The sequence below is a fragment of the Coccinella septempunctata genome, chromosome 4 (assembly GCF_907165205.1).
Source record: "Coccinella septempunctata chromosome 4, icCocSept1.1, whole genome shotgun sequence".
NCBI classification, from domain to species: domain Eukaryota; kingdom Metazoa; phylum Arthropoda; class Insecta; order Coleoptera; family Coccinellidae; genus Coccinella; species Coccinella septempunctata.
In genome coordinates, this window is record NC_058192.1 from 8,636,580 (window position 1) to 8,658,810 (window position 22,231).

Sequence of the window (22,231 nt, forward strand, 5' to 3'; positions counted from 1 at the left end):
CAATGGGAAATCTTTGAAGTCGAAGTGGATGAATAATTCCATGAAAAACGTCTGTTGGAGACGATAAGTGAGAATAGGTTCTGCTCCACCTCACAATCGGGGACGGGCATGAAATTTGAGATCGAATAAGATGATATTCATTCCATTGAAATCTTTCCAGTCACATTAATACGACGGTTGTTTGGAAACATTGCGAAATACGCTATTCATGAGGTACATGATTACCAAGACTAGAAAATTTTCATTTCATTCTCTCATTACAAAAAATTATAATCATTCGACGAAAGAAAACAGAATTTTTGTATCATACTGATAATTTTGAGAGGAGAAAACAATATTTTATCCACTGATTTGTTAATTACAGAAGTAATACTTCGCATCAGTGGAACAAAAGTTTAAACACTGAAGACAACCAAGAAATATATTTTTTCACATAAAATATTTCATAACAAACATTTATTATAGTTCATTGATTCAAATTCAGTTTGAATTGCTCACCTAAGAATCAATCTTAATAAAATACACAATAAAGATGCTCTGGCTCTAATAATTTTTGACCAACCTGTGATAATAAATCAGAAATATTGCTTTAAAATATCTTAAAATACATCTACCCCCTTTACTCTTCAGGTTCTTGTCTCTAAGCCCTGTATAAGCGGCCAGTAGTTCGAAAAATCAAACAATGAAATTGAATTTCCTTTACTACATCTAGGTACATATATTTAATGTTTTACCTAAATTAGGTTTATCCTCATAATCCTCCTCTATATAGGGTATCCTCATAAAAAATACCACACACTACCAAGTCCTGGAATAACATTCCTTTTCTATTGAGAACTTGTGATAAAAGTGATGCTATGAAAAATATTAATTGGATAATGCAATTGCAATTTCTTAAATTTCTTTAAGAGGCATTATCTCAAGTTCGGTGGCAATTGTTGTCTCCAGAATTCTTGTCTTGCATTCAAATAGTCCACAGTTTCTTGTACATTCTTCATAATCGTGTCATCATCCTCTTTAAATTTACATTTGATATTAGGGTTCATCAGTAGATTATCAAGGTAATCTTTATCAGCGCCCAATTCCCTTAGCAATCTACTACCTTTCGACGATCTGGCCCTACTGATTGGAGTAACCCTTTTGCTTGAAGTTGAATTAGATGTACCAGATCTGTTGGTTGGCTGTTCGGATGTTTGTTTAGACTCCCTTCCCGTCCCAAATAAAGATGGTCCACCGATAGCATTCTCAATGGCTTTTTGGGATTTATGCACTCCAAGTTTGAATTGTTCGTGATCAGGTCTGATGTGGAGGCCTCTGTGGAAATACATCAAGCTATATTCGAAATTACCAAGGTAGTAGAGGGATTCTGCTTTTTGGTATATGGCTTTCAGAAAATTCTTGTCGATGTTGAGGGCCATTTCTGCGTCATCCAAGGCTTTGGCAGGCTGGCCGAGCAGGATGTAGCATTTGCTTCTAGCAACTAATGCGTTCTTCTCGGTGGGGTTCAGCTCAAGGGCCTGTGGACAAATCGGTGAATCAGTAAAGATGGAAACAGATAACGAAACGAGTAAGTTTAAAAAATCAATGTAGCAAGGGAGACAAGTTGGAACACAACGAGAGTTCTTCGTGGGCAACACTGAAGTTGCATTGTATGTGTATTCCACTACCCTAACTGGGGGCTTTAACCCATTTATGCCTGGATTTTCGAAAGCCTATTCCGTTAAGCATGAGGGACAAATCACCCAAGGAAATCAATGTACCAATAACACCGAACACTGTCTTTCTTAGCTATTCAAAGAGCTTTGGGGTACCCAACTCAACTAGGTATAGTTGAGTCAGGAAAACAACTCCTACATTAAAATGGTTGTTACAATTAACATATTGAATAAGTTTTCATTAAGGTTCATTCGGAGTTGAACCTTTTCTTTATATTACTCAGTTTGCAGACTGAGAAATCAGCTGAAAAAGCTCTCAATTCTGCAGATTGTATGAATCTAAATCAATCTCTCGAATTGTCCTCAAGAATTTGGAAGTCACGTAGTTTATAGTCACGATATTCACAGAGTTGTGGTCAGGAAAGTGAGATCATAAACCATTACCATATTACAAGAACGTTTTACCGGAGAACTAGTTCTGTACGTGATCTAGGTTTCAAGAATAAAGGAAGGATGAGATAATAATTGTGAGTGGAGCTCGGGCTCATTGTAGGTTCCATTTGAATCCGCTTCGATAGAATATAATATGTCCGTACCTATTGTCTGTATAGAGGTAACCTTTGAAAGTAATCAGACTGAAGATCATGGTCAGAAAATATATTACATTAGTTTTTCCAGACTGATCCTTCTTGTGTACACAATGATACTTCATATCCATCAGAAAAAATTGTGGAATATTCAGAGCGGAGATATACCGGGTGTTCATTAAGGATGCGGAATAATACAGGAGAATATTCCTTTCGTAAAGAAACATGGCATCAAATGAAATGGGGATTCTCTCAGACCAACTGATAAACAATGTAGGAAATACTTTCAAGAATGGCTGAATACAAGCCTCTCTCTGGACAGTTCAAAACGCTCAAAGACGATGAAGATCGGAGTCAAACGTAAGAAGTGCTTGTAGAATCATTTAGGCTGACTCAACTAGTAGTTTCTTCACAATTGAGATCCAAAGAAATCGTTCAAAGTCAAGGGAAGTGGCTCTCAAATTGGATCGCCTTAAAGGACGAAGCATTTTTTTGACATGATTTCGAAAATTAGCTGAGAGGTGAAAAAAAGAAGTAGCCAGAGATGGAGAATACTTTGAATGATCTGTATATCCAGTTTGTCATGAAATAAATGCACTTTTGACTTTTGACTATTAGAAAACCGAACTGATTTGTACTGCCTATAGAATAATAAAAGTAGGAATATTTCGAAAGAACTTTTGTATAAAATTTGCCATATTTTCAACTTATTCTTCCTCTAAGGTATCAAACTCTGCTTCAGTATTCTCGCATGTCCTACAATAACAAACATTTCGATATCGATTAACGGCGGTTTCAATAAACTTATCTACCCATTGTTTCACTTACTGAAGATAGAAAAACCATCTGATTTCGTTTCTATGATCTATCTGTAGATATGTCTTAGCCAATTTAACCAATGGTTACCAATCGTCAGTAAGTGAAACGATGGATAGATAGGTTTATTGAAAACGGCCGTTAGAGATGTTTAGTTCAAAATAGGAGATATTTTGACGAATGGCATATAACATTCCTCACAAATTCATCGAGACGATCGTTATAAACCGAAGAACACGAATATAACGGAGGTGTTTTACCTTCGTTATGAAATCCAGAGCGATCTTCAGATCGCCTTTGCCCATTTCGTAGTTACCCCACGCTAAAAAAGTGCTCGGTTCTGCCTCTTCGGGTATCATCAAAGCCTTCGATCTATCCTGTTTCCTCTTCATCTTCAACGACTGCTTTATATCCCTAGATCCCAAATTGACAGCAGCCGCCCTGTCCTTATCGCAGTACAATTCTTCCCGTTTACAACCGATGTTTCTCCTACGCCTTCGTTTTCCCTTTTTCTTAACCTCGTCGTCGACCTGAGATCTGATGATTTCGGTCTGCTGTCTCTTGATCTTCTCCTCTTCTAACTTCTCAAGGGCGGCTTCCGCCTTCTGTTTTTCCAGCTGCGTCTCTAGCCTGTTCTCCACTTCCGAGTTTCCGTTGGACTCGTCAACGTTGACTCTCACGAAACTCTGAAGGAGTTCAGCTTCCCTGCTGATGTTGAGGCGTTTGTCGACCATCGTTTTGACCTCTTTCGGAAGAGGTGCTTCGCTCTCGCCCATGGTGACTTATAAGAATGAAAATCAGATGGAAATTTCCAATTTAAGGAACTCGTAATCATGATCTATAAGGTGTATGGAAAGGTGGCAATATTTACAAGTAATCGTTCAAATTCCGTGAAGAATGATGAATTTTTGAATAATGAGGAATTCGTGGAGGAACAGAAAATTATTGAATGCTGAAAAAAACCTCTCAATGCAGGACTCGAACCCACGACCACCTGGAGAGGTACTTTTTCAGATTTATCTTCTCAATGATGAATTTCATCGAATTTTTCAGTGGCTGAGGCAATTAATTTTGTAGAACCAAGAGATAAAATAAAATGCAGTATTTTAACCCGTTCATTAGGGTTCAGGCTGACTCTTCAACTGTAACAAAGACTATGTTGCAGGTTGCATCAAAATTAGACTTCATTTCGAGTAGTAGAAGTATAATTCTTGAAGTTTGCTCCTGCAGATCGGTTATATTCAAAAAGCTTCACGATTTTTGCTCATAAAACCTCTAGCACTCCAAGGAATTAACTAGGGTAACAAGTTTTTCATCAATTCTTATTTCTGATTTTAACTTATGAAGAAACCTTTATTCTGAATATTTAGTCTTGGAATGGAATGGAAAGACCTTATTTTGAATTGAGAAAAAGTAGAATATAACCTTATAATACTGATTACCTAACCTGACCTAAATTAAACTGACCTGAGATAACCTAAATCAATTATTCATAAAAAATTACAAATTATTGGCGTTCTTGTTATTTTTTATGGTACAAAATATCGTTGAATTTCTGACAAACCAAAATGTTTCATATCTAACCTAATCGAACCCCACCTGAGCTAGCCCAAACTCATATGAACTTATACAATTTCCAGTTATACTCCAATTTTGGGACTATGTATTTATACCCAGCACTTACAAGAAAAATATTCAATAAATAGGTTCCTTAATATTTGTGAAATTGTGAAATATCATTAGGATTCTGACAGCAACAAAATCCAAAGCAGGAGATATTATAAACTAGGCTCATCTGATTTCACCTAACCTATCCAAATTCAACCTATTTTATAATATTTCATTTCGAAAATATATTATGTAATTCCAAAGATCGAATTTCTTACTCTGAATATCTTTCCTACCTCGTATGAAGGTTTAAAACAAGATGAAAGTCTGTTACTATATATATCCATACATATTTGCCATTTACACATATTCTTCTATACCTACAGTAATGCTAATAGCATAAATAGATCAGAATCTCAGATAAGCAAAATGGTGAATGCTCCGGTCATTACTCATTACGCTCGATATAAAACTTTCTACTGATTTTGCAATGAAAGTTGAAATCTTATTTTATATTTGGATATTCAATAAACTCAATTCATAAAACATTAAACAATCAAACTGTATAATCAGCGGATTTTCAGAAAAATATTGATTTTCCTTCATGAAGCTAAACTGAATTGACACAAAAGTTTGAAAATTTCATCGATAGACTAATTTTATTCATCTATCGTTACCATTCCTCCACAATATTTCCTGGAATATGGTATCATATCATTACCACATCAGAAAATTCAACAAACTGAAAAACTCCAAATAGGCCACCTTTCCTATCGTGCAGTGTAATCTTCCCCTATTGTTACTTACATGGAATGTTCACCTTAATGTATTAATTTTCTCCAGCGATCAAGCTAAAATGCATTAGCTCGAAAAGGTCGTGCTTTATAAAAACTGTAATTTACCAGGGGCACACGTATGGCGAATTTAGCAATAAAGTAACACTTGCGGCGTCGTTTCTATGGCTACTTAGAAGGTGTGATCAATTTCGAACCTGAGCAACCGGAGAGAACCGTTTAACACCTTGCGGAGGATATTACAAGCGACAATAATGATGGTTGGGTATCCGTGGTTCCAGTCCTATCGATAAAATAATCCTAGGCGTGGAAAGGGATATTTTTAGCAATCTACACAAAAACTTTTATGGGTTTTTTGTTTCGTGTCCCATCTGATGGGAAAAGTTTTTGAGAAAAGTTGTGGGCTGGGGAGAACTCCAAGATTGTACATGTGAAAAACGGGTTATCTTGTTTATCGTTGTGTATTTTTCACGAAGGACATTTCCGTTACTTGTTGAAGGGTTGTTTTACCGGTTCATTCTGGAGACGGCGAAAACAAAATAAGCAACTCATATTCAGGTGGCTTGTGCGAATGGCACGAATGAAATTTTTGAACATTTCTATTTCGAAGATAATATCTTCCAGGAAGATTATTGATACATAATCTGAAATAGCAACTCTTCTTGTAATAAATCTGAGAAGTTCATCCATCTCGGCGCGACCGTTCGGTCTTGAGGAAGTTTTAACTGAACCCAACTTTTTGGGTTTCGAAGGTCAGTTTTCGAGTAGTTTTTCTTTCAGGATAATTATCGTAGATCTAAATGTGATACATATTCTGATGAAGCAACTCTTCAAGTAATAAATCTGAGAAGTTCATCCATCTCGGCGCAACCGTTCGCTCTTGAGGAAGTTTTAACTGAATCCATCTTTTTGGGAATTTTTGGAAGATCAGCTTTGGAGTAGTTTTTCTTCTAGGATACTCATCGTAGATCTAAATGTGATACATTTTCTGATATAGCAATTCTTCTAGTAATAAATTTGAGAAGTTCAGCAATCTCGGCATAACCGTTCGGTCTTGACGAATTCTCAAGTCAAATTAGCAATTTTTAAAAAATGCCATTTCCGAAATGAAAATCTAAATAAAAGGAGATAGGCCTTCGAAATTGCTGGCAATAGATTCAGCGTGTTCGAAAAGTTATATTTTCACACCAAAATTCTGAGTATCTGGTTCAGTTCAGGTTTTTCCGCTTTTCATTTTCGAGTTGACTTCGAAGAGCTCTCTGAAGTGCAATTCTTTATTGAATCATCAACTGTTTGGTTTTCTAGAATCTGCAAAACATATTATATGCACTCCATATCCTAGGGTAGTAATAGAACATCCTGATTTTTAGACAGAGTAGCAAATAGGTGATTTTAGGGGGGTCTACCCCTTGCTCATTTTTGACCAAAAAAATCGAGATTTTCGAAATCGAGTTTTTGTGCTTGGGTGGAAGCCTAGGCAATGCTGATTATATAACCGGAAATCCCAATTGTATCAGACGAATATAACAGGAGATATCGCAGATTGGAAAATTGTAATTTTTGAAAAATGCCATTTTCAAGATGAAAATCTAAACGAAGGGAGATAGGCTTTCGAAATTGCTCGCAATGGATTCAGCGTGTTCGAAAACCTATATTTCCATACCAAAATTTCAAATATCTGGCACTGTTTCGGAGAAAATAATTTTTTTTGTTTTTCCACTTTTCATTTTCAAGTTGACTTCGAACAGCTCTCTAGAGTGCAATTCTCTATTGAATCATCAACTGTTTGGTTTTCTAGAATCTTCAAAACAAATATTATGCGCTCCATATCCGAGAACAGTAGTAGAACATCCTGATTTTTAGACAGATTAGCAAAAAGGTGATTTTAGGGGGGCTAACCCCTTGCTCATTTTTGACCAAAAAAAGCGAGATTTTCGAAATGGAGTTTTTATGCTAGGGTGGAAGCCTAGGCAACGCTGATTATATAACCGGAAATCCCAATTGTATCAGACGAATATAACAGGAGATATCGCAGATTGAAAAATTGTAATTTTTGAAAAATGCCATTTTCAAGATGAAAATCTAAACGAAGGGAGATAGGCTTTCGAAATTGCTCGCAATGGATTCAGCGTGTTCGAAAACCTATATTTCCATACCAAAATTTCAAATATTTGGCACTGTTTCGAAGAAAATAATTTTTTTTGGTTTTCCACTTTTCATTTTCGAGTTGACTTCGAACAGCTCTCTAGAGTGCAATTCTCTATTGAATCATCAACTGTTTGGTTTTCTAGAATCTTCAAAACAAATTTTATGCGCTCCATATCCGAGAACTGTAGTAGAACATCCTGATTTTTAGACAGAGTAGCAAAAAGGTGATTTTAGGGGGGTCTAACCCCTTGTTCATTTTTGACCAAAAAAATCGAGATTTTTGAAATCGAGTTTTTGTGCTAGGGTGGAAGCCTAGGCAACGCTGATTATATAACCGGAAATCCCAATTGTATCAGACGAATATAACAGGAGATATCGCAGATTGAAAAATTGTAATTTTTGAAAAATGCCATTTTCAAGATGAAAATCTAAACGAAGGGAGATAGGCTTTCGAAATTGCTCGCAATGGATTCAGCGTGTTCGAAAACCTATATTTCCATACCAAAATTTCAAATATCTGGCACTGTTTCGAAGAGAATAATTTTTTTTGTTTTTCCACTTTTCATTTTCGAGTTGACTTCGAACAGCTCTCTAGAGTGCAATTCTCTATTGAATCATCAACTGTTTGGTTTTCTAGAATCTTCAAAACAAATTTTATGCGCTCCATATCCTAGAACAGTAGTAGAACATCCTGATTTTTATACAGAGTAGCAAAAAGGTGATTTTAGGGGGGTCTAACCCCTTGCTCATTTTTGACCAAAAAAATTGGGATTTTCGAAATCGAGTTTTTGTGCTAGGGTGGAAGCCTAGGCAACGCTGATTATATAACCGGAAATCCCAATTGTATCAGACGAATATAACAGGAGATATCGCAGATTGAAAAATTCATATTTTGAAAAATGCCATTTTCAAGATGAAAATCTAAACGAAGGGAGATAGGCTTTCGAAATTGCTCGCAATGGATTCAGCGTGTTCGAAAACCTATATTTCCATACCAAAATTTCAAATATCTGACACTGTTTCGGAGGAAATAATTTTTTTTGTTTTTCCACTTTTCATTTTCGAGTTGACTTCGAACAGCTCTCTAGAGTGCAATTCTCTATTGAATCATCAACTGTTTGCTTTTCTAAAATCTTCAAAACAAATATTATGCGCTCCATATCCGAGAACAGTAGTAGAACATCCTGATTTTTAGACAGAGTAGCAAAAAGGTGATTTTAGGGGGGTCTAACCCCTTGCTCATTTTTGACCAAAAAAATCGAGATTTTCGAAATCGAGTTTTTGTGCTAGGGTGGAAGCCTAGGCAACGCTGATTATATAACCGGAAATCCCAATTGTATCAGACGAATATAATAGGAGATATCGCAGATTGAAAAATTGCAATTTTTGAAAAATGCCATTTTCAAGATGAAAATCTAAACGAAGGGAGATAGGCTTTCGAAATTGCTCGCAATGGATTCAGCGTGTTCGAAAACCTATATTTCCATACCAAAATTTCAAATATCTGGCACTGTTTCGGAGAAAATAATTTTTTTTGTTTTTCCACTTTTCATTTTCGAGTTGACTTCGAACAGCTCTCTAGAGTGCAATTCTCTATTGAATCATCAACTGTTTGGTTTTCTAGAATCTTCATAACAAATATTATGCGCTCCATATCCGAGAACAGTAGTAGAACATCCTGATTTTTAGACAGAGTAGCAAAAAGGTGAATTTAGGGGGGTCTAACCCCTTGCTCATTTTTGACCAAAAAAATCGAGATTTTCGAAATCGAGTTTTTGTGCTAGGGTGGAAGCCTAGGCAACGCTGATTAAATAACCGGAAATCCCAATTGTATCAGACGAATATAATGGGAGATATCGCAGATTGAAAAATTGCAATTTTTGAAAAATGCCATTTTCAAGATGAAAATCTTAACGAAGGGAGATAGGCTTTCGAAATTGCTCGCAATGGATTCAGCGTGTTCGAAAACCTATATTTCCATACCAAAATTTCAAATATCTGGCACTGTTTCGGAGAAAATAATTTTTTTTGTTTTTCCACTTTTCATTTTCGAGTTGACTTCGAACAGCTCTCTAGAGTGCAATTCTCTATTGAATCATCAACTGTTTGGTTTTCTAGAATCTTCAAAACAAATTTTATGCGCTCCATATCCTAGAACAGTAGTAGAACATCCTGATTTTTATACAGAGTAGCAAAAAGGTGATTTTAGGGGGGTCTAACCCCTTGCTCATTTTCGACCTGAAAAATCGAGATTTTCGAAATCGAGTTTTTGTGCTAGGGTGGAAGCCTAGGCAACGCTGATTATATAACCGGAAATCCCAATTGTATCAGACGAATATAACAGGAGATATCGCAGATTGAAAAATTGCAATTTTTGAAAAATGCCATTTTCAAGATGAAAATCTAAACGAAGGGAGATAGGCTTTCGAAATTGCTCGCAATGGATTCAGCGTGTTCGAAAACCCATATTTCCATACCAAAATTTCAAATATCTGGCGCTGTTTCGGAGAAAATAATTTTTTTTGTTTTTCCACTTTTCATTTTCGAGTTGACTTCGAACAGCTCTCTAGAGTGCAATTCTCTATTGAATCATCAACTGTTTGTTTTTCTAAAATCTTCAAAACAAATATTATGCGCTCCAAATCCTAGAACAGTAGTAGAACATCCTGATTTTTAGACAGAGTAGCAAAAAGGTGATTTTAGGGGGGTCTAACCCCTTGCTCATTTTTGACCAAAAAAAGCGAGATTTTCGAAATCGAGTTTTTATGCTAGGGTGACAGCCTAGGCAACGTTGATTATATAACCGGAAATCCCAATTGTATCAGACGAATATAACAGGAGATATCGCAGATTGAAAAATTGTAATTTTTGAAAAATGCCATTTTCAAGATGAAAATCTAAACGAAGGGAGATAGGCTTTCGAAATTGCTCGCAATGGATTCAGCGTTGTCAAAAACCTATATTTCCATACCAAAATTTCAAATATCTGGCACTGTTTCGGAGAAAATAATTTTTTTTGTTTTTCCACTTTTCATTTTCGAGTTGACTTCGAACAGCTCTCTAGAGTGCAATTCTCTATTGAATCATCAACTGTTTGGTTTTCTAGAATCTTCAAAACAAATTTTATGCGCTCCATATCCTAGAACAGTAGTAGAACATCCTGATTTTTATACAGAGTAGCAAAAAGGTGATTTTAGGGGGGTCTAACCCCTTGCTCATTTTTGACCAAAAAAATTGAGATTTTCGAAATCGAGTTTTTGTGCTAGGGTGGAAGCCTAGGCAACGCTGATTATATAACCGGAAATCCCAATTGTATCAGACGAATATAACAGGAGATATCGCAGATTGAAAAATTCATATTTTGAAAAATGCCATTTTCAAGATGAAAATCTAAACGAAGGGAGATAGGCTTTCGAAATTGCTCGCAATGGATTCAGCGTGTTCGAAAACCTATATTTCCATACCAAAATTTCAAATATCTGACACTGTTTCGGAGGAAATAATTTTTTTTTTTTTCCACTTTTCATTTTCGAGTTGACTTCGAACAGCTCTCTAGAGTGCAATTCTCTATTGAATCATCAACTGTTTGCTTTTCTAAAATCTTCAAAACAAATATTATGCGCTCCATATCCGAGAACAGTAGTAGAACATCCTGATTTTTAGACAGAGTAGCAAAAAGGTGATTTTAGGGGGGTCTAACCCCTTGCTCATTTTTGACCAAAAAAATCGAGATTTTCGAAATCGAGTTTTTGTGCTAGGGTGGAAGCCTAGGCAACGCTGATTATATAACCGGAAATCCCAATTGTATCAGACGAATATAATAGGAGATATCGCAGATTGAAAAATTGCAATTTTTGAAAAATGCCATTTTCAAGATGAAAATCTAAACGAAGGGAGATAGGCTTTCGAAATTGCTCGCAATGGATTCAGCGTGTTCGAAAACCTATATTTCCATACCAAAATTTCAAATATCTGGCACTGTTTCGGAGAAAATAATTTTTTTTGTTTTTCCACTTTTCATTTTCGAGTTGACTTCGAACAGCTCTCTAGAGTGCAATTCTCTATTGAATCATCAACTGTTTGGTTTTCTAGAATCTTCATAACAAATATTATGCGCTCCATATCCGAGAACAGTAGTAGAACATCCTGATTTTTAGACAGAGTAGCAAAAAGGTGATTTTAGGGGGGTCTAACCCCTTGCTCATTTTTGACCAAAAAAATCGAGATTTTCGAAATCGAGTTTTTGTGCTAGGGTGGAAGCCTAGGCAACGCTGATTTTATAACCGGAAATCCCAATTGTATCAGACGAATATATTAGGAGATATCGCAGATTGAAAAATTGCAATTTTTGAAAAATGCCATTTTCAAGATGAAAATCTAAACGAAGGGAGATAGGCTTTCGAAATTGCTCGCAATGGATTCAGCGTGTTCGAAAACCTATATTTCCATACCAAAATTTCAAATATCTGGCACTGTTTCGGAGAAAATAATTTTTTTTGTTTTTCCACTTTTCATTTTCGAGTTGACTTCGAACAGCTCTCTAGAGTGCAATTCTCTATTGAATCATCAACTGTTTGGTTTTCTAGAATCTTCAAAACAAATATTATGCGCTCCATATCCGAGAACAGTAGTAGAACATCCTGATTTTTATACAGAGTAGCAAAAAGGTGATTTTAGGGGGGTCTAACCCCTTGCTCATTTTTGACCAAAAAAATTGAGATTTTCGAAATCGAGTTTTTGTGCTAGGGTGGAAGCCTAGGCAACGCTGATTATATAACCGGAAATCCCAATTTTATCAGACGAATATAACAGGAGATATCGCAGATTGAAAAATTGCAATTTTTGAAAAATGCCATTTTCAAGATGAAAATCTAAACGAAGGGAGATAGGCTTTCGAAAATGCTCGCAATGGATTCAGCGTGTTCGAAAACCTATATTTCCATACCAAAATTTCAAATATCTGGCACTGTTTCGGAGAAAATAATTTTTTTTGTTTTTCCACTTTTCATTTTCGAGTTGACTTCGAACAGCTCTCTAGAGTGCAATTCTCTATTGAATCATCAACTGTTTGGTTTTCTAGAATCTTCATAACAAATATTATGCGCTCCATATCCGAGAACAGTAGTAGAACATCCTGATTTTTAGACAGAGTAGCAAAAAGGTGATTTTAGGGGGGTCTAACCCCTTGCTCATTTTTGACCAAAAAAATCGAGATTTTCGAAATCGAGTTTTTGTGCTAGGGTGGAAGCCTAGGCAACGCTGATTTTATAACCGGAAATCCCAATTGTATCAGACGAATATATTAGGAGATATCGCAGATTGAAAAATTGCAATTTTTGAAAAATGCCATTTTCAAGATGAAAATCTAAACGAAGGGAGATAGGCTTTCGAAATTGCTCGCAATGGATTCAGCGTGTTCGAAAACCTATATTTCCATACCAAAATTTCAAATATCTGGCACTGTTTCGGAGAAAATAATTTTTTTTGTTTTTCCACTTTTCATTTTCGAGTTGACTTCGAACAGCTCTCTAGAGTGCAATTCTCTATTGAATCATCAACTGTTTGGTTTTCTAGAATCTTCAAAACAAGTTTCATGCGCTCCATATCCTAGAACAGTAGTAGAACATCCTGATTTTTATACAGAGTAGCAAAAAGGTGATTTTAGGGGGGTCTAACCCCTTGCTCATTTTTGACCAAAAAAATCGAGATTTTCGAAATCGAGTTTTTGTGCTAGGGTGGAAGCCTAGGCAACGCTGATTATATAACCGGAAATCCCAATTGTATCAGACGAATATAACAGGAGATATCGCAGATAAAAAAATTGCAATTTTTGAAAAATGTCATTTTCAAGATGAAAATCTAAACGAAGGGAGATAGGCTTTCGAAGTTGCTCGCAATGGATTCAGCGTGTTCGAAAACCTATATTTTCATACCAAACTTTCCAATATCTGACACTGTTTAGGAGAAAATAATTTTTTTTTGTTTTTCCACTTTTCATTTTCGAGTTGACTTCGAAGAGCTCTCTAGAGTGCAATTCTCAATTGGATCATCAACTGTTTTGTTTTCTGGAATCTACAAAACAACTTCTATGCACTCAATATCTTCGGACAGTAATAGAGCATCCTGATTTTCAGATAGAGAAGCAGAAGAACAGAAATTCTCATTCAGAATTTCAGAAGAGGCGAAATCCTTCAAGTTAGAACTGACCGAGATATCTCACATCCTCCATATATAGCTCGTACCTAATAGAGGTGAATCGAAAGGAACTTCAATCGCGAAGCAGAACAAAAATAAATTTGCAATTCTATTAGGCCGGTTGCGTGAACCGAATGTCGAGAGTGTTGAAAATGCACTGCTACAAACTTTGCGAGGGATTTGAGGGCAAGATAAACACCCCGAAATCTGGGACTTCAAAAGTTCCTTACATCGGTAAAATTCAAATTAGATGCGAGAGAATGTCTTTTTGAATCGGGAATTCTTTGAGAGGATTCGATCCCGGCTAACTTCAAGGAAAAATGAAGGCAGTCAATTCATTTCGTTGGCTCATTGTGTTCGCATAAAATTCATCGGGATTTACTTCGATCTTTTGTGATATTCACGGGTTATGTTTTGAGAAATGTATAGTCGAAAAGACCTCAATAAAATACATTCAATTTAACATGAAAAAAATGTAACAATGATCAAAAATCATGGAAATAATTCAACAAAATGGTGATATAAATTAGGTTTTTTTTCTTTTCTTGCACCCCCTTTAACGCATGGTCCAAGGTTCCTCATACCAAGAAGAAATGTTATACTTTCAGTTTATAATTTGGAAATCTGGGAATGGTAATCTAACCTTATTATATGCAATCACTGCCTTCTCCAGATTTCCGGCTTTAACATGACTGTTTGCCTCTTCGTACCACAGTTTAGACTCTTTCTTCTGGTTGATCGCCTTGCTCATCGATTCAGTTCTTTGACGTTTACGCTGCTCATCCATTCTCGAAGTTTGTGCTGGAAAAAATACCCATATTATTTTACAACGAATTACTCTTGTGTCTGCATAAGATCATCATACATCATGATACACCCACATAAAATGATCAGATTTCAAATTATGGAATGAAAATTTCAGCACATTCCAAAAACCAACCGCCAAAAATTGCTTTGTATCGGAAATAATCACATAAGATCATATTATAAGAAGTTTGCTATCAGTATGCCTTCGATATGAAGTGAAAGTAGGGGAGATATCATTCAGTGTTTTTGACCTGCTTAACAGTTCTTTTGTCGACGTCACTCTTTACAATCAACAACCTTCGATAGCTCAGTTGGTAGAGCGGTGGACTGTAGAGGATTGATTTTAACGTAGGTATCCATAGGTCGCTGGTTCAAATCCGGCTCGAAGGATTAACTTCTTTTGATTTTTGCATTCAATTTCTCAACGCTTCATATGGCAAGGTAATTGTACATCTCATCAACCTTCGATAGCTCAGTTGGTAGAGCGGTGGACTGTAGAGGATTCAGAGCAACATAGTTATCCATAGGTCGCTGGTTCAAATCCGGCTCGAAGGATCAATCTTTTGATTCTCGATTGAATATATCTAAGAATGAACCAGTCAATACTTTATATGGTAAGATAATAAGTTTAATCATCAACCTTCGATAGCTCAGTTGGTAGAGCGGTGGACTGTAGAGGATTGACTTTAACTTAGGTATCCATAGGTCGCTGGTTCAAATCCGGCTCGAAGGATCAATCTTTTGATTCTCGATTGAATATATCTAAGAATGAAGTACTCAATACTTTATATGTTAAGATAATAGGTCCAATCATCAACCTTCGATAGCTCAGTTGGTAGAGCGGTGGACTGTAGAGGAAACATAACTTGGGTATCCATAGGTCGCTGGTTCAAATCCGGCTCGAAGGAGAAATAACTTTTGATTCTTGGTACCATATTTGCTCAACTACTCAACAAATCTGTATGACATTATTGCAAGAGGATGTTTTCAACCATAAATACCTATTGATACCATAGAGACCAATCAGTCGATCAGAAAGATGAGGTTTGTTCGTAGAGTGGTTTGCAACGGTTTTGAACTCTGCTGAGCAAGCGCAATTCCATTTTAGGATAGCGAAAATCCATTTGCGCTCGCTCTGTACAGTTCACAACCGTTGTGAGCAACAAGCCTAATAATGAAAAGTATAATTAAAACAATAATGTGAAAAATGTGTTCAGAAAGCTACCTCTATCTCAAATGCGCGCTTGGATTTTATGGTATCTAACTACAGGAGGCTTTTTTTAAGAGAAGTTTAAAATGGTCAAAATATAGCGCTTCACCAAAAATCACCTATACAAAACTTTCAAAATCACAAAGTTGAAGAAAAAATTAAAACGATCACTGAAATATATCCCATAAGACCCCCTAGACCATTTCCACAGTCCCGTACTTGAGATTTAATGAAATTTTGCCGGAATTCTAGAGGTTGTAGATCAGCCATCTTTAATATTTTATATAGGCAGTTTTTGGTGAAATTACTTATTTTGATTAATTTTACCTTCCGTCAAAAAAGCCTCATCCGTGAAAGCACCCTGTATATAAGTTCGATAACGTGACAACTCAGATTATTTGAATTTTTTAATCCATTTAAGGGCGATTTCTTAGTTCATTTGCATGACTGATGGATCTGCCAAATGGCTATAAATCACGGAGTTGTTATCTGCAAATTTCATCAAAACTAACCACTCCTTCATATTTTTTAGAGAATGGAATGTCACCAGCAGGATAATTATCTATATTTTAGATGTTTTTTCTGTCGATTTGAAAAAATTTCACTCTTCCATCTCATGACACTGAGTTCTTGCATACCGGAAATTTTTATTCACTCAGTATTAAGTGGAAAATTTTAATCGTTGGCGATTGAACTAAAGTGGGTCGAATTGAACATGGAAAAATGTGGATCAGTATCATACACCCAGTAGATGGGTCACCATTTGTCTTTCATAAGTTGTTTATCTATCTCTATAAATTATTGATGATATCAATAATGCACTGAAAAGAAGTCTTTCAATGCGACTATATATTAATCATGTCTAACGTCTTTATAGGCCTTTTCGAGACAAATGGCTGAGTGAAGATTGATTACCTAGCTATCATCTGGTCTGATTCTGAATAAAAATGCGGAATTGATATAGAGAATGAAAGACTGCCGCAATTCATATTGAAATATTTTTATGGGTCTATGAATTTCCATGCACTACAGAATTTCTTGCGTGATTTCCACTCATTCAAAAAATTAATCAATACCTGAATGGTGGTATTCGTTTGTTTTCTGGGAAATATTAGTCTTTCTGACTTCATAACATTGGCCATAAGACTCGTACGAGTAATCGATGAAAATTTATAGTTTGATCTGTACTTTTTTCTTGATTGAACTGTTGGAATCAATTCGAAACGTTTTTCCTTGCTTGAGCACATGCAATTTACACCCAAGTGGCACAAAATGATGCGTTGGGGACATATTATATAACTCCATCGAAACTGAAAACGGTTTCAATGATCCTCTACCTTAACAACGATACATAATCTTCTGTTCACTTAAGGATTTTCACCCCAGACAGCAGATTTCAAGATTGGAAAGAAATCGACATCGGTTTCATCGAAATGGGAAAAATATCGCCTACGTGTCATTCTGAAGCCATGGCACTCTGGATTATCGTCCTCTTCTGCCCCTGTCATTTCGCGTATTCTTTTAACCATTCATGCATTATCGGTAATCTTCAGGTAGATGTGTCAAGAGAAAGGGGGTTTTTGAGTGACGAAATACGGAATATTTTCCATTCACTCGCATGAAAAAATCATTGATGCAGCGTTTTAAGGTTTGATGGAATGGGACAAATGGTCACATTTGGTTTTTTTAATAGAAGATCGCAATTGGTCAGAGCACATAGCATAAAAAATTTTATACTTCATTATTTTGAACAATTGGGAATATCATCATACAATTATAATCCTAATTTTTTATTTATAAAAATATGATCTCAAAAAAAAAAACGTTTGAAAATCATCATTATATATTTTCACTCTTAGGTATGCACAACACAATCCATGACAATTGAAAAATGTGTAATAAATCGATTTAGCGGTTTACAGAATTTTCGAATAAAAAAACTTCTTGTTATGTACATCAGAAACATGGAATGGAATATTTTCTCGATTATTCAAGGTGATGTTTCATTCCATGCGTCCAAAAAAAAACTTAATTTTTCAAATTAAATTGGTATGGAAACAATTTCTCGCCATTTTTTATTCATTTCAACGCAAACGGAAAAATTTTTCTTGCACAATATTTTCTGAATGCTCAATCAATTCTCAATTCGAATATATGAATGTAATGATGGTTTTATATTCATTTCAATGAATTCATTTCAGAATCTCTCAGATTGAATAAAATCAACATCCATAAAATCATGGATATTGTCTATAATATAATTCAATAAATGAGGGATGTGAAATTTAGTCACATCTGACGACAAGTCTTTATTGAACATTAGAAAACATTAATATATTTTCCGAATTAATTGAGCATTGGGAAAATATGAGAAAAATTGTCTCAAGTATACAGTGCAAAAAAATTGCCTTTTTCGGGAAAAGTTAAAATTTAAAAAAATGGTAATAAACTGCCTTGATACCATTTAAATTTGACAATCAATTAAATCGGCAATTTTGAGAACCAACTATAGATCATATTCATGAATTATAATTCAAGCATGACACATACATGTGTCCACCCTCAAAAAAACTTGGAGGGACCTCAAAAATTCTCTTCTATTCAGAAATCTCCACCGGAATTTTTTTTGATCTATTTCAGGTGTTTATTATCAGAAATAATTCATCAAGTGGAGTTGTTAAAATTCCAAAGTTGTAAACTTGGATGAAGAAAAACTCTTTCAAGTTTTTATTCTTTGTTTACTCAGAAAAAAAAGATAAATCAACTTATAAGGGTTATAAAGTTTGCTGTGCATAGGAATTAAATAAAATGCTGGTGCTTTTTTCTTCATTTTTTTTTCGAAGGTTTTTATGATGCGGACTTTTGTTTTATCATCGACTTCACCTAACAAGTGAACCATTATCATGAAATCAATAATAAAAATAATTTATATGAATATTAATAAATGTAATAAATAAATTTTACGTTTTGTGATCCCCAATAAAAGAGGGGCAGAAAAGAATAAACCACAACCATCCCCATTAAAAAGTTCGAGCTCCACAATAAAACGATTAGAACTCTCTAGAAAACAAGAACTTGTCGGATGGAAATTGAAAAAAAGACCAGAACCATCGAACGTGATCGGATATCGTCATGGAAGCGAAATAGGTCACTTTTTACGAGAACAAACTTTATTGTTTCCATTCGTGGCGCTGAAAAAATTCATTCATTTCGCACAACTCCGGTGAGGATGCTCAATGTGGGGTGCAGATTCGTGAAAACTCACCCTGAACAATTTAGGAATTGATAGGGAGTCTGGCGTGCAAATCTGAATCAGGCCAGACGTGATCCGGCTGGAGGCTGCCTAGGCGAGATACATCTCATTTCGGAATATCCGAAGAGACTTATTATAGGTGGTTATAAGCTTCTATTTCGCGGCAGGCGAACTGGGGGATTACCGAGGACTGATTATGAAAGTCGGTACGGGGTAGACCGCGCATCAGTTGGGGCTCGACAGGTGGTTTCTATTTTATGATAACCACGATTGGATGACGGAAATGTTTCGCAAGAGATGAGGGAGGTATTTTCGAATTCGAAAAACGCAGCCCCCGTCATGGTTGCAGAAGCAGATCGTTAATTCCTAGCGATTATAGCAGCAGATGGAGTGGGAAACCTAAAAAATTTACTATCTATAAGCTATAACTTTAAAATTCATTTGGTGATGCTGGATTTACACCCCGAGATTCGAAGAATTGTCCTTTCCTATGCTATTGATGCAAGATATTTTTTTGATTTATTCCTGTTATCATGTTACCTGCAGTTTTAGCAGAGGTTATATAGCATAACGGGGTACCATACAATTTTGCGTATAATACAAGAGCTTAGGGAAAAACCCCAGTAAAAACCCTTTCTCCCCGTGAGTGTAGTGGATTGTAAGAGATGGAATTGTTTTCAAAATAAGCTGAAATATTTCACATTGAAGGGCATCTCGCACTGCAAAAATTGATCCTTTCTTCGAAGACAAAGAAAATCCTTCTCCAAGTTAACAGAAAATTTTATCTGAAAAAAAAACAGAAACAGTAAAATGTGAGATAAGAAAATTGAGTTCTATATGTCAGGTAGACCTAAAATTCACAACCCTAATCAAAAATGTTTCGGAAACTGCGTCAACAGCCCTAAAACCATCCTGAAATTTATAAATGGGGCAATGATTAACCAGATGATTTATGGTTCCTTTTGGATCCCCGCACTCACAACTACGAGGATATATTGAAAAATTTTTACCCTACTATAGAACCAAATCAAATTTCAATGTCAAAATTTTTATTACTCAACACATTCTCCTCTTAATTGCATACATTTATTACAACGAATCTGCAACGTCTCTGGACCTTTCAAAAAAAATGTTTTTTCTTGCTCTGCAAACCAGACCTCCACAGCCTTTATTACATCCTCGTTGGAAGAAAATTTACGACATTTCAAGCCTCAACCTAACCTAACCTAACCTAACATAAATATTGAAAAAATTTAAAAAGTATATATACCCAGATAGATATTATGATGTTATCGTAAAACAGTGAGGATTTAAGTAGATACCACAGAAATAGCTTAAAAATCTTCAGCAACTCATTTCCACGTCGGAATGAATTGAAAATTTATCTCTTTATCTCTACAACCATTTATTAGCTTTATTAAAATTGCATTTCTGGTTTTAGAGGAGCTGAAAATAAATGAAATATTCCGCAATAACGGAAATGCAAGCTTTTCCAGCTAAATTCGAAGGTAAGATAAAGATCGATGAAGAAACGAAACATGTCAGTTGGCCATTAATCCTTCAAAAAGTTCAGTCGAAGTCAGTTGGCTTAATTAATGTTTGGTCCTTATCAATTTCGATAGAATTATAGCCTTTACGCACGTCATTCTTCTGGTGAAAAATTCATATGCGTCCCTATGTTTCATGCAATTTACCCAATGAATTGAATTCACAATTAACTCCTGCTCTTTCATCTAATTTTCGTATAATACCTACTTGTAGAAACATTTTCGTCTATCCTGGGTTATGTCATTCAGTCTTGACGCTCCAAGAAACATGATATCAATTGCCAATATGTTCCTACCCCAATCTCGTTTTCATCTGACTTATGAATATAAACCCTCTCGTAAGGGTTCAATCTATACATTTTCCTAAACGGGAGGAGTTTTACGAGATATTTTTAAAGGGGAGATTGAAATCAAAAAATATGTGCAGCTTTTTAGATAGTGACTGAATAAATAATGAGATTCCTCGAATTTATATAAAGAGAGTAGGGCTCAGGAGAGTGGAAAATTATAAAACAACATTACCCCCATTATCTAGAAAATAACCATCATAAAATTACTGCTAATGCTTTGAAGTTATGGGAGATGTCGAAATGATTCATGATGGTCATATTTTATTTCTGCCGTTCGTGAACAAGGGTTGTGGTTGGTAATGAGTAAAGTTTATAACGAGTGTATAATCCTTTCAATTTTTATTCGAAAACCAACTACCAATTACTGCTGTTCTTCGAAGGAAACAACCGAGTACGTCCTTTATTTTCTACATCCGAATCCTTTTTTCATTTCCCTTTTATCGAGTTGTCATAAATATGAACTGCAACAATAATTTTTGTCCTCATTCTCTGAGCTTATTTGAGCTGTTGTTAGTGTTGTTGATGACAATAAAAAAATTTTATTTTCCACAGCTGGATTGATTTGCTAGGAAAATAATTCATATTTACGAGAAACTAAAAAGGGGACAATTTTAGAAGAAGTAAGTATTCAAAATTGGCCCTGCTTTAGATATAGCAATTTGACCAAACATATCAAACACTCTTCTAGCTTGAAAAGAAAGGATAAATTCCTCTCTTGTCAGTCGATTTTCAGTGATGAATTAAAAAAGAAATCGATATCAATGAAATTTTAAATAATCATAAAAACGATGCAGGCTGAAAACTCTATTTCTAGTGTACACACCAGGAAATGAAGCGGCAATGTCCAATTTTACGAGTATGTACCAACTTCATCAGAATTTCCAGTGGATCTCTCTAAACTGGAGGCACGGAGTCAGGTTAGTGCATATATATTTTACGAACTCCTTCGTTATGGATTATCAAACGTCATCACGTTTGCATATAGAAAGGATATGCTCGGAGTTGCTGGTTAAACAATTTATAATGAGATTTGCCACTGCTGCAGATCAATTAATGTGATATAACAGCAAATTTCGTATATATATGTACAGGGTGATTCCTGACGAATGACCCATTGGTTATCTAATAGAGGGATTAGAAATGGACACCCAAACATATCTATGCCATTGATTTTTGATTCTTCTAAGTGCTTCAATAAGCTATCATCAAAATCCATTCAATAGTTTAGAACTTATAGTGATCGTTGGCCAGAAATCACCCT

At 35.5% G+C, this 22,231-nt stretch overlaps 1 protein-coding gene and 4 non-coding genes across 5 annotated transcripts; 4 read left to right on the plus strand and 1 right to left on the minus strand.

Annotated features, from left to right (window-relative positions):
* Nucleotides 1-445: 445 nt before the first annotated feature.
* LOC123312185 (outer dynein arm-docking complex subunit 4) lies at nt 446-5,504 on the minus strand. Its single transcript, XM_044896448.1, has 3 exons — nt 5,474-5,504; nt 3,319-3,839; nt 446-1,517 (listed from the first exon to the last, which is right to left on the minus strand). Exons 2-3 carry the CDS (start codon nt 3,832-3,834, stop codon nt 915-917), a joined length of 1,119 nt encoding a protein of 372 aa, XP_044752383.1. The 5' UTR covers nt 3,835-3,839; nt 5,474-5,504; the 3' UTR covers nt 446-914.
* A 9,402-nt stretch (nt 5,505-14,906) lies between these two features.
* Trnay-gua lies at nt 14,907-15,000 on the plus strand. The gene is made up of 2 exons: nt 14,907-14,943; nt 14,965-15,000. It is a non-coding gene; the product is annotated as a tRNA-Tyr (tRNA).
* A 71-nt stretch (nt 15,001-15,071) lies between these two features.
* Trnay-gua lies at nt 15,072-15,165 on the plus strand. The gene is made up of 2 exons: nt 15,072-15,108; nt 15,130-15,165. It is a non-coding gene; the product is annotated as a tRNA-Tyr (tRNA).
* An 84-nt stretch (nt 15,166-15,249) lies between these two features.
* Trnay-gua lies at nt 15,250-15,343 on the plus strand. The gene is made up of 2 exons: nt 15,250-15,286; nt 15,308-15,343. It is a non-coding gene; the product is annotated as a tRNA-Tyr (tRNA).
* Nucleotides 15,344-15,427: 84 nt separating this feature from the next.
* Nucleotides 15,428-15,518, plus strand: Trnay-gua. The gene is given in 2 exon segments: nt 15,428-15,464; nt 15,483-15,518. It is a non-coding gene; the product is annotated as a tRNA-Tyr (tRNA).
* The last annotated feature ends 6,713 nt before the right edge of the window (nt 15,519-22,231 follow it).

Bases quoted from the DNA above. Each gene is read 5' to 3' on its own strand.
- LOC123312185 (XM_044896448.1), bottom strand. From the start codon at position 3,834: ATGGGCGAGAGCGAAGCACCTCTTCCGAAAGAGGTCAAAACGATGGTC. The intron at 1,518-3,318 runs GTAAAACACCTC...ATTTGTCCACAG, and splicing joins CTCTGGATTTCATAACGAAG to GCCCTTGAGCTGAACCCCAC.